At 37.5% G+C, this 13484-nt stretch overlaps 1 protein-coding gene and 1 pseudogene across 1 annotated transcript; both read left to right on the forward strand.

Annotated features, from left to right (window-relative positions):
• The first annotated feature begins 521 nt into the window (after positions 1–521).
• On the forward strand, positions 522–1460 carry LOC128059891 (olfactory receptor 52P1-like; annotated as a pseudogene).
• A 10160-nt stretch (positions 1461–11620) lies between these two features.
• On the forward strand, positions 11621–12607 carry LOC128059892 (olfactory receptor 52K2-like). The gene has a single exon (XM_052652156.1). The coding sequence runs from the start codon at positions 11621–11623 to the stop codon at positions 12605–12607; it is 987 nt and encodes a 328-aa protein (XP_052508116.1).
• The last annotated feature ends 877 nt before the right edge of the window (positions 12608–13484 follow it).

Below are 13484 nucleotides of genomic sequence, written 5' to 3' on the forward strand. Positions count from 1 at the left end.
CATATGGAAAGACACAGGGACCATTCATTCTATTCCTCCATTAAGCCTTCTTTAAATAATTTCCTGAAATTTCCATATGGCCTCTGCTTGGTCACTTTCACTTATGAAAAATTCAGTGACATGGGAGGAATACTGAATGAGAGCTCAATGGAGAAGCTTAAAACTGCACAAAACTGAAATATTTGTTCAATTAAGTACAAGTATGATTACAGATGAAACCTTTTACTGGAAACAAAGGGACAAAGTGATACATAGGTCCTTGAGGTAATATGAAATGATATAATTATTATCTTTGTGTATTTCAGAAAACACAATAATTTGGCATGTTCTGACTCATTTTATTAATCTGAATCTCAGGCATTTAAATAAGCCTGAGTATGAATTTAAACTGTTTTTAACAATAGTCATTAAGGATCTTCCTGAAATAATAAATCTATGTGTTTTCAGCATCTGGTTGTGGTCGTCTTGGCATGGTAACTTTATCTTCAGAAGACCTGATAAAAATCAAAGAAAAAACCATCATGCCTCCTCTCAACACTTCACATCCCTCTCCTGTCACCTTCTTGCTGATGGGCATCCCAGAGCTGAAATACCTGCATGTCTGGATTGGGATTCCCTTCTGCTCCATGTATGTGGTGGTGGTGGTGGGGAATGTGACCGTTCTAGCTGTGATTAGGGCAGAGTGAAGCCTCTGTAAGCCTATGTTTCTCTTTTTGTGCCTTCTCTCTGTCACTGACCTGGTCCTCTCCACGTCTACACTGCCTCGCATGCTCTGTCTCTTCTGTCTTGGAGCCCATAACATTGCCTTTGATGCCTGCCTGACCCAAATGTTCTTCATTCGTAGTTTTACTGCTTTGGAATCAGGCTTCTTTTTGTCCATGGCCATTGACCGTTATGTGGCCATTTGTCATCCACTGCGCCACACCACTATTCTCACCCACACTCACATCACTATAATGGGTAGTATTGTGGTGATTTGGGGAGTTGCTTTCTTTTCTCCACACCCTGTTCTGCTCAAACAGCTGTCTTACTACAGAACACGAATCATTGCCCACACCTACTGTGAGTTCATGGCCGTTGTGAAGCTGGCGTGTATGGACACAGGGACCACTAAGCATTATAGCCTCAGTATGGATACTATCGTTGGCTCATGTTGATGCGATTCTCATTGCTATATCCTGTGTCTTCATCCTCTGCTCTGTACTCCGCCTACCATCCCAAGAAGCTAGCTTTAAGGCACATGTGGGTCCCATGTCTGTGTTATTCTTGTCTTCTGCTGCACCGCTGGTTTTCCCTTTTTCACTCATCATTTTGGGAAAAATATACCTGCACATATCCACATTTTTATTGCAAATATGTATCTTTTGGTGCCCTCTTTTCTCAACTCCATTGTGTATGGAGTAAGGACCAAGAAAATACGAGAACACGTTCTTAAGACACTAGTGGTCAAAGTTGTCTGATTGTAGTTGGATCAATAAAAGAAATGGTTCAAAAATAAATGAAAGTACAAGAGATTATGTAAGAATTGCTCCCACTCCCACAAACTGAAATACATTTGCCACCTGAAAGATCTTTTATTTACTAGATGTCTACAAATTCTAAAATTTCTAACTCAACAAGTCATTTTAGCTTTTTCATTATTTTTTAAAATATAAATTTATTTATTTTAATTGGAGGCTAATTACTTTACAATATTGTATTGGTTTTGCCATACATCAACATGAATCCACCACAAGTATACATGTGTTCCCCTTCCTGGACCCTGTTCCCTCTTCCCTCCCCGTACCATCCCTCTGAGTCTTCCCAGTGCATCAGCCCCAAGCATCTCGTATCGTGCATCAAACCTGGACTGGCGATTCGTTTCATATCTGATATTATACATGTTTCAATGCCATTCTCCCAAATCATCCCACCCTTTCCATCTCCCACAGAGTCCAAAAGGCTGTTCTATACATCTGTGTCTCTTAAAATTGGAGAAGAGATTGATGTCCTGTGTCTTTTGGAGGATAACTACAGAAACTTAACAATAAAAAAAAGGTTAAAAAGATAAGTTAACTAGTTAGCCTGCCAGGGTTCAAGTCCCATATCATGTGCCTGGCTAATTTTACTGCTATTTAATTCTTCACCTCAGTTTCCTGGTATTTAAAAATGAAAAATAAAAAAACCTGCTTCATAAGATTGTGTGACGATCAAATGAGACATGTAAAGAAGATCAGTGAAGTGGCACAGAAAAAACACTCTGTATGTTATTTTTATCCTTCCCCAGTGATTATAATTTCTTATATTCTCCACTCTTTTCGTTTAAAATGTTTTAGGAAATACTCATTATATCTTATTTAATATGTCTGCAAATGTATTTGTATTTTTGTATTTATATAATGAATGTTTGATTCTATTCACTGTTAGCCAAATTTTGCTAAATATAGAAAATATCTTGAGAAAAAAATATTTTTTTAATTTTCTGTGATGTATGTTGCTTAATATTATATCATATGTTGAAGACTTTACCAAAGTCCTGAAGAATAATATAATGTTATTGTAGTGCAATAGAATAGTTATGAGAACATAGCAGTTGCTTTTCATTTCTTCTTTTATTTTTTTTAATTTTTATTTATTTATTTTTTTAATTTTAAAATCTTTAATTCTTACATGTCATTTCTTCTTTTGATACAATCATTTAGTCATTCATTCGTTCATTTGTAAAATGTGTTCAGTAAATGCCCTTTTAATTGGATTAGATTTAAATGGACTAATTTTTGCAACACTGAGACTTATTCTTCCATCATTAATAAGTAATGCTTTTTTTTTCTCTTTTTCTTGAAGAAATTTGCATGAAGAATCCATAATTAAGAATACATAATTAAGTTATTTAGAATCTTTTGCTACCAAATGTATTTGGCAACATTGTAAACTACCTCACTCATCTGTGAATATAGGGTTTCTACAGTTTTCTCTGATTGCTTAGGGCATCCTTTCTCTTGTTTTATCAAATGAATTAAGGATATAGGATCAAATTAGAGTTCTATCAACTAAATTTTAATGCCAACAGGCTCTATTTTGTTTTATAGCACTTACATATTCTCAAGTGCTATTCTCATTTTTTCTCAGATACCTTTTCTGTGAAATATCATTGTTATAACCTTCCCACTCCTAGTTATAGAACAGTTCATTGTACAACTGAAAGAAGCCTTCTTATGTTTCTCTTTGTTAATGTTAATTTTTATGTTAATACTAAAGAAAAGTACATAAAGATTGATCTATCAATATCAACGCTCATGTTTTTAGAGTTAGTATGGGATGTAACTAAAGGACAATTCACTGGTAGCTTGTGTGTTAAATTTTACAGAAAATAAAATTTATCATTTTAACTGTTTTAAACTGTAGAGTTCAATGACATTAGTACATTCTGTTGAGTAAAAAAAGATGTACAACTTGAGAGTTGTGAGTTAAGTTTTATTTGGGGGCAAAATGAGGACTGCAGCCCTGGGAGGCGGTACCTCAGATAGCTCTGAGAGACTGCTTCAAAGAGGCAGTGGGGGAAGGTCAGTATATAAGGTTTTGGTGAAGGGAGTGTTATACCATTAGGCACTTGTTTTACAGAAATCTTTCTGCTAGTCACAAGGATCTGATGTCACCATGAAAGGATTTAGTGCTTTTTTAGACATGAGGAGAGGTAAGGATTGAGATCATAAAACCTGTTCCTAAAAACATCCAGCTATCTAAAGACCTGTCCCACCAGATTCCCTGGAGAACAGAGTGCCTCACTTCACCCTGAACTCAGGGGGTGTTGAAGGTCAACAGCCGCAGCAGCACAAGGTTCAATCTCTATAGAGGCAGGTGGCAAACACCCTTGTTGTTATTGTTGTTCAGTTTGTTGGCCAATACTCTCGGCAAGTGCCAATTTGTAGTTGATAATTCATATTGCTGTGCATTCAGCTTCAGAGCTTTTTACCTTTCCCCAGTTCAAACTCCACATACGGGAAAACACTAGCTCCCCATTCCCTCTTCCTCACATTCTCTGACTATTATCATTCTACTACTGTCTCTATGAATTTGGCTACTCTATGTATGTCATGCAAGGAACCAGTCAATATTTGTCCTTTTGTGACTGGCTATTTCACTTAGCATACTGTCTTCTAAAGGAATATGTGCCACCTAAAACCTGAAAGTTACAGTTTATTTGGCAGGGATGTTAGGACTTGAGCCCAATAGACAGGATCTCAGCTGGCTCTGAGAGAGCTAACTCTGAGGAGGCAGGGTTATATATATAACCTATATATAAGTTTGTATCATGGGGCAGGTAATCTTAATATTAAAAGATTATTGTTAATTAAGAGAAAACCCCTGGTGGCTCAGATGATAAAGATTTAGTCTGCAATGCAGGAGACCTGGGTTTAATTCCCGGGTTGGGAAGATTCCCTGGAGGAGGAAATGGCCACCCACTTTAATATGTTTGCCTGGGAATCCCTATAGTCCATATGGTTGGAAAGAATTGGACATGACTGAGCAAGTAACACACAAAATAAAAAAAACAAATTTCTCATATGAAGAGATTTAGTGACCTTCTATGTATAGGAGGATGCAAGTGTATGGGCTTGCTGAAATAATTTCTTTCATATGCATCTAGCTTATCTGGGGCCAGTTCTGCTTTCTTTATTGTTCAGATACTAATAACTTGTTTACCAGAAGAGATGGCAAATGTGGTGGATGGCCACCTTTCACATCGCTCCAGATCCTCAGGGGAGAAAGTAGCTGATGACTTCCAAATAAGTGGCTTTATTTCACCTGGGCTAAGAAATTTGCATTTGGAAAAGACTTGTTACTGCAACAAGGAGGGATGTGAAAGGCAGGCATCTACCACATTTGCCATTATCTTCTGGTAAACAAGGAATTAGTATGTGGACAATAAAGAAAGCAAAATTGGCCCCAGATAATTAGATGCATATGAAAGAAACTATTTCAGCAAGCCCATATACTTGCATCTTCCCATACAAAGAAGATCACTAAATCTCTTCATATGATAAATTTGGCTTTCTCTCTTGTGTGTTAGTTGCTCAGTTATGCCCAACTCTTCCAACCTAATGGACTATAGGGATTTCACAGATGAAAATACTGGAGTGGGTTGCCATTTCCTCCTCCACGGAAGCTCAGATCATGAACTTCTTATTGCAAAATTCAGATTTAAATTGAAGAAAGTAGGGAAAACCTCTAGACCATTCAGGTATGACCTAAATAAAATTCCTTATGATTATACAGTGGAAGTGACAAATAGATTCAAGGGATTGCATCTGATAGAGTACCTGAAGAACTATGGATGGAGGTTCATAACATCGTATAGGAGGCTGTGATCAAACCCATCCCCAAGAAGAAATGCAAAAAGTCAAGACAGTTGTTTAAGGAGGCCTTACAAATATCTGAGAAAGAAGAGAAGTGAAAAGGAAAGGAGAAAAGGAAAGATATAAGCATCTGAATGCAGAGTTCCAAAGAATAGCAAGGAGAGATAAGAAAGCCTTCCTCAGCAATCAATACAAACAAATAGAGGAAAACTACAGAATAGGAAAGACTATAGATCTCTTCAAGAAAATTAGAGATACCAAAGGAACATTTCATGCAAAGATGGGCTCGATAAAGGACAGAAATGGTATAGACCTAACAGAAGAAGATATTAAGAAGAAGTGGCAAGAATGCACAGAAGAACTGTACAAAAAAGATCTTCATGACCCAGATAATCACTATGGTGTGATCACTCACCTAGAGCCAGACATCCTGGAATGTGAAATTAAGTGGACCTTAGAAAGCATCACTACGAACAAAGCTAGTGGAGGTGATGGAATTCCAGTTGAGCTGTTTCAAATCCTGAAAGATGACACTGTGAAAGTGCTGCACTCAATATGCCAGCAAATTTGGAAAACTGATCAGTGGACACAGGACTGGAAAACGTCAGTTTTCATTCCAATCCCAGAGAAAGTCAATGCCAAAGAATGTTCAGTTTACCACACAATTGTGCTAGCAAAGTAATGCTCAAAATTCTACAAGCTAGGTTTCAACAGTATGTGAATCAAGAACTTACAGATGTTCAAGTTGGATTTAGAAAAAGCAGAAGTGAAGCTAAGTTGCTCAGTCGTGTCTGACTCTTTGCGACCCCGTGGACTGTATCCCACCAGGCTCCTCCGTCCATGGGATTATCCAGGCAAGAATACTGGAGTGGGTTGCCATTTCCTTCTCCAGGGGATATTCCCAACCCAGGGATGGAACCCAAGTCTCCCACATTGCAGGCAGATTCTTTAACCTCTGAGCCACCAAGGAAGCCCAAGAAAAAGCAGAGCAATCAGATATTAGATTGCCAACATTCATTTGATCATGGAAAAATCAAGAGAATTCCAGAAAAACATTACTGCTTCATTGACTACACTAAAGCCTTTGTGTGGATCACAACAAACTGGAAAATTCTTCAAGAGATGGAAATAAGAGATCACCTTACCTGCCTCCTGAGAAATCTGTATGCAGGTCAGGAAGCAATAGCTAGAACCAGACATAGAACAACGGACTGGTTCAAAACTGGGAAAGAAGTACATCAAGGTTGCTTATTGTCACCTTGCATATTTAACGTACATGCAGAGTACATCATGTGAAATTCTGGGCTGGATGAACCACAGGCTTGAATTAAGATTTCAGGGGAAATATCAATAACCTCAGATATGCAGATAACACCACCCTTATGGTAGAAAGCCAAGAGTAACTAAAGAGCCTCCTGATGAAAGTGAAAGAAGAGAGTGAAAAAGCTGGCTTAAAACTCAATATTCAAAAAATGAAGATCATTGCATCTGATCCATCACTTCTTGGTAGATAGATGGGAGAAAATGGAAACAGTGAAAGACTTTATTTACCTGGGCTCCAAAATCACTACATATGGTGACTGCGGCCATGAAATTAAAAGAAATTTGCTCCTTGGAGAAAAGCTATGATCAAACTAGACGGCATATTAAAAAACAGAGACATTTCTTTGCTGACAAAGGTCCATCTAGTCAAAGCTATGGTTTTTCCAGTAGTCATGTATGGATGTGAGAGTTGGACCATAAAGCTGAGCACCAAAGAACTGATTCTTTTGAACTGTGGTGTTGGAGAAAACTCTTCAGAATCCAATGGACTGCAAAGAGATCAAAAAAGTCAATCCTAAAGGGAATCAGTCCTGAGTATTCATTGGAAGTATTGATGCTGAAGCTGAAGTTCCAATACTTTGGCCACCTGATGCCAAGAACTGACTCATTGGAAAAGACCCTGCTGATGGGAAAGATTGGAGGCGAGAAGAGAAGGGGACAACAGAGGATGAGATGGTTGGATGGCATCACCGACTCAGTGGACATGTTTGAACAATCTCTAGCAGTTGATGATGGACAGGGAAGCCTGATGTGCTGCAGTCCATGGGGTCACAAAGAACTGGACACGATTGAGTGACTGAATTGATGAACTGACTGTTTATTGGTAGAGCATAGAGCAAAAATCTTTTCATTTCACTGTCTTTGAGGTTCACCTAAATTCTATCATATGTTTGAATTTCCTTCCTTTTTAATATTATAATGCTGTTATGAACATGTGTGTACAAATGTCTGTTCCAATCTTTGTTTTCACTTCTTTGCAATATATACCAAAAAGTGGAATTGTGAAATCAATGGTACTTACGTTAATTCTATTGCAATGATGCTTCACACAGCAGCTGCACTTTTTGCTTTCCTTCTTAGGCTTCCCAGGTGACACTAGTAGTAAAGATCCCTCCTGCCAATACAGGAGGCATAAGAGATGCAGGCTTAATCCCGGAGTCTGGAAGAATCCCTGGAGGAAGGCATGGCAACCCAGTCCATTATTGTTGCCTGGAGAATCCCATGAACAGAGGCACCTGTAGGAGACTATAGTGGCTATAGTCCAACAGAGTATTGCAGAGGTCAGACACAACTGAAGCAACTTAGCAACACACAATAGTTAATATGGCTGAGCATCTTTTCATGTGCTTGTTGGCCATTTGAAAATATTCTTTAGACAAATGTCTGTGCAAGTCCTTTGCCTATTTTTTAATATAGTTATTTTTTGTTGAATTTTTATGGTTCTTTATTTTGTAAATTAATTGCTTATCAGATATATGGTTTACTGTGGTTTCTATAATTTTCTGGCTACCTATTAACTCTGGTGATAGTGTCCTTTGATGTAGAAAAGTTTTCAATTTTGTTGAAGATCAGTTTCTCTAGTTTTACTTTTGTTGCTTTTGTTTTAGTGTCATATCCAAAATTTATTGTCAAATCCAGAGATATAGATTCTCCCAGTGGAAGCTAAGACCATGGAGGTCTCTACCAGAATCTGGAACCATAGAGTAGATGCAGTTGAGGAAAGTGAGAAATAGGGAGAAGTATTTTGACTTTTCCCTCCTTTCCCGAATATCTTCCTGCCCATCAACTCTTTGAACAAACTTAGAGTAAATATAAATTATCTGTGATCCTGGGACCCATAGCTGGTAAAGTTCACCTGTTGCAGGGAGGAAGCTAATTCTAACTCCATGTTAGAGACTGTTTCTTGGACTTGCTTTTCCTTTCTTTCAGTTCAGTTCAGTTCAGTCGCTCAGTCGTGTCCGACTCTTTGAGACCCCATGAATCGCAGCATGCCAGGCCTCCCTGTCCATCACCATCTCCCGGAGTTCACTCAGATTCACGTCTATCGAGTCAGTGATGCCATCCAGCCACCTCATCCTCTGTCATCCCCTTCTCCTCCTGCCCCCAATTCCTCCCAGCATCAAAGTCTTTTCCAATGAGTCAACTCTTCACATGAGGTGGCCAAAGTACTGAAGTCTCAGCTTTAGCATCATTCCTTTCAAAGAAATCCTCCTTGCCTCAGAGGACCCTGCCCCTATGCCTGACTCTAAACTAAAGTGCCTTTGTTCAGTTCATAGAGAGCTAATCTGTCCTTGCCCACCCGTGAATATAAGAGATGAGCACACCACTTCCAAAGGTTGGCCATTCCCTTGGAGATATTTTGCAAGACTAAAGACCCTTTGCTTCCCAACAGCTTCTGCCTCTCCATTCTGTCTTTTGACTTTATTTCCGTGTTGCTTTCTCTCTGACTCTACAAAAGAACCTGGCATCCAGACCCTGATGAGATGGTTATTTTGACGCGCTAGCCTGCCATTTCTTCAGTCAACTGGCTCCTCCTTGTCTCAGCACCTTATCTCTTGGATTCATTGGCCTGTCGTACAGAGAGCAGAGCTAGCTTGGACTCAATAACACACTGCTCCTGATATTTACAGAACAGAAGAGAATGATGCAGAGGAACATCTGTAGGAAAGCATATCAAATCTTTGCATAACATTCCAACTAAAACTGAAATAGGGATGCTCCTGTACATGAAAATAATTCATATCTTTTACTTGACCAAATAGATAAGTCTAGGGGGATGCAGGAATAGGAACATGGCTAAGTGATGTCATGGAGTTCTAATTGTTTTTCAGAGGTAAATCTGATTCAGGTGAATTACTTAAGAATATCTGGAGACAAGTGGGGATATTACAGTGATTACCCTGATTAATTCATATCTTCAATTTCTTCTAGCTCTCATCACATAGGTTGTAAGAAAGCATTTAGTTCACTGCACTTGTGTGTGCTTTAGGTACAATAAATTATCCTATTAGTGCTGTAGTAGAGGGCATATTCTATTGATTTTTAAGCTCAGAGCTGAGGTAACAAGGAGACCATAAAACTGAGTCCCTCCAAGAGACCAAATTGTGCTTGGAGACACTTGGAGAGATTAGCATTCTCAGGAGAGGCTCTTTATAGGATATTCCTGCAGGCCTCAGGTCCCCCAGGATAGGAAGTTTAATGGCACCTGCTGTAGATATAATAAATATGCTGGGACTCAGTCTGAGAAGTGAGATCATCTGGTTAGAGGTAGGATAATCAGGTTATAGGCAGGAGAGTTGTGACTGAGGTGGAAAGAACAAGTTCAGTGCTTCTACCAGAAGGGAATGCTGGAACCTAGGTTAAAGGTTCTAGGTTAAGTCCTAAGTCCTGAGGACTTAGCCAGTGTGGTTGTCTGAAAGATGGCTCAACTTCTTATTAACAAAATTAATATAGAAGGAAATTAAGTTAAATATTTAACCTGTGATAATTTTTGTTAACCTAGACCGAGAATTTAATCCTGAACTATATTGGTCAAAACCTCATTGTTTTAATGAAACTTTTTTATTCAGACTAAGTAGATGCCTCATATTATATGAGCTCATGATAACACTGATACTGGAACCAAAATAATGATTTACCAATTTAAAATTTAGTATTGTTAGAATACTTTTCCAAAATAATCATTCAAGCTTTCAAGATGCATGCTTTCTGGTCAGCTAATATCTGGGAACCAAAAGTTATATTTACAATTTTACTTGGTATATGTGGAATCTAAAAGAAGGGTACAAATGAACTTACCTACAAAATAAAAATAGAGTTACACATATAGAAGAAGAAAAAAAAAAAAAAACTTATAGTTACCAGGGAGTCGGGGAGTGAGAGGGATAAACTGGGACACTGGGATTGAAGTATACCCGCTACTGTATATAAAATAAGTAACTAAGAGAGACCCACTGTGTAGCACAGAGAACTCTACTCCATGCTCTGTAATAGCCTATATGGGAAAAGAATTTAAAAAGGAGTGGGTGTGTGTGTGTGGGTGTGTGGGTGTGTGTGTGTATGTATATGTATATAAAATTACCTTTGCTATACAGCAGAAACAAACACAACATTGTAAATCAACTATACTCCAATATATTTTTTTAAATTAAAAGTTAAAGAAGTAACAATTTTACTTGGAAAGCAAAAAATCAACTTCATGTGTATTGTATGACTGAAGAATATATTATACATCTTCTGGAAGAATTTGACTTGGTCATTTACAGTAGAGCACAAATATCTAGTAACCTGAACACCCGTGTTTTCTAGACATAGTCATTTTCTCTATTGGCTTATCTTTGTAAAATAATTTTTTTAACCATTCAGTTTGGATGATTTTATGAAATCATGAAATTTATCAACTCAGTGACTTTCTTTTCAAAATAAGATCATTTTTATTTCACACCACTTCATTGCCCCCAGTTGTCCTTTAGTATTTCTCAAGTCTCCTTTTCCTTTTATCTATAAGCCCTACCATTGGGAATGTGGTAAGAGAAGTTAAATATACAAATGTCTGATCTCATCCATGATGGCTGGACTTTTAATTTTTTGAATGTTTAAAATGGTAGAAAGTTATATCTCCATTTTTACCAATATATCAGTTATTAACTCTGTAGTGCTATACTATGATTAAAATGTATCTAGCTAACTGGACACTTCTGAAAAAAAGTCAAGGGAGATAGAAAAACAGGAAAGAGAATACCTTTGTACAATTTTTTTGTCTGCCCAAAAGCACAGTTCCATGCATTTGATGAATTGAAGTATTGTATTACTGAAGAAATCCTTCAATAGCCAGTTGTATGTTACTGGATTTCAGTGTCTTTTCCAATACATAACAATGAAAAAAAAATGGGTCTTCATGTTTTTGTAATCTTTGTGATTTTTAATTTGGATAGGATCGTGGCATACTCATTTTTTGGATAATGCTAGACTACAACAGGAGCAACCTTCAACTTACCACCTTCCTGCTACTTGGCATTCCAGGATTGGAGGATGCTCACCTATGGATCTCCATCCCCTTCTGTCTGGTCTACCTACTGTCACTGATGGGGAATGTTGCTCTTTTGTTAATTATCAAGACAGATCGCAAACTGCACGAACCTATGTACCTCTTTCTATGCATGCTCTCAGTTGCGGATTTGACGCTTACTTCTTCTACACTTCCCAAGATACTCAGTCTCTTCTGGTTCAATGACAGAGAGATCTACTTTGAAGCCTGCCTTACTCAAATGTATTTTATCCATTCTCTGTCTACTATGGAATCTGGATTTATCTTGGCCATGGCTTTTGACCGATTTATAGCTATCTGCCACCCCCTAAAACATTCCACTATCTTAACACCTGCAGTGATTGTAGGCTTGGGTTTGCTTATTGTCTTCAGAGGAGCTGTACTTCTCAGTCCACACCCCTTTCTACTAAGATGGCTTTCCTACTGCAAAACTAATGTCATCTCCCATACTTACTGTGAGTTTATGGCCCTGATAAAGCTGGTTTGCTCTGAGACCAAGATTCGTAGAGCCTACAGCCTAATTGTGGCATTCCTGACAGGAGGATTGGATTTCATACTGATCATCTGTTCTTATGTCCTTATTCTTTTCACAGTCTTCAATCTCCCATCCAAAGCTGCCCGCCTCAAGACCTTGAGTACCTGTGTCTCTCATGTATGGGTCATTTTGGTGTTTTATACACCAGCTTTTTTCTCTTTTCTCACTCATAGGTTTGGTCACCACATTGTTCCACCTGTCCACATTTTTATAGCCAATATATACCTTCTCATTCCACCCATGATGAATCCTATTATTTATGGTGTTAAAAGCAAAAGAATCAGGGAAGGATTCCTTAAATTCTTAACAATCAAATGTGTTCAACTTTGCAAAGTTTGTGAGTCCCCAGATCATCAACAGAGATAAGGGTTTTATTAAAGAGGAAATGTTGAAAATGAGTCAGCATTACCTTGAAGTGAAAAACTTTTCAGCTAAATCTTGGATTCATGCAAGCGAGAAAGCTTGGTAAGTATATTGATTTCAGTGAGATTAGCAAATATCAAAGATACATAGAAAGTAAAAAAAACTAGAGCAAAGTATTTAATTTTTATTATTTTTCTTTCTAAGCTAGTATTTGGTATAGCCTTTGAGACTTGTTAAACCATGCCAGTTTATATCAAATAATTTTAACTTTAATCAGGTCCAATATATCTTCTTTTCTTATATGTATCAGGGTTTTGGTGTCATATCTAAGAAATTTATTGGTTAACTTTGGGTTGTAAAAATTTTCTCCTGAAATTTTTCCCAAAACCTTATGTTGTCTGAGGTGTGAGATTCAGAGTGAGGTTTATCTCTGCTAGAGGAATAAACCTCAGTCTAAATTCCCCTTTATGTAACAAAAGTTTTCTAATGTCTACTCTATCCTCCTCAATCAAATATGGCTGCATTTAAAAGAATACATAATACCCAAGTAGTAATATAAATGTAAAACTAGCAACATGTATACTTGTGTATGACAATACTAGGTGATATAATAATTAGCCCTTTTACCTATGCATAGAATAACTATAAATATGAAAGTTATAAATATCAGTGAATCTTGGTGTATTTCACTGATTACTCAGACACCATGAGAAATGTTATTGTTGCTGTTGGTGGTGTAATTTTCAAAAATATTTAATAACTTCTGATAATAGTCTTAACAAACAATTTATACCATTCTCTTGAATAGTTATATTTCTATAATATCAAGTATGTATTTGCTTGTTAAAACCATACAAAAGTAATTTCTGATTATTAGTAA

Source organism: Budorcas taxicolor, chromosome 15 (genome assembly GCF_023091745.1).
Source record: "Budorcas taxicolor isolate Tak-1 chromosome 15, Takin1.1, whole genome shotgun sequence".
Lineage (NCBI taxonomy): Eukaryota > Metazoa > Chordata > Mammalia > Artiodactyla > Bovidae > Budorcas > Budorcas taxicolor.

Bases quoted from the DNA above. Each gene is read 5' to 3' on its own strand.
- LOC128059892 (XM_052652156.1), top strand. From the start codon at position 11,621: ATGCTAGACTACAACAGGAGCAACCTTCAACTTACCACCTTCCTGCTA.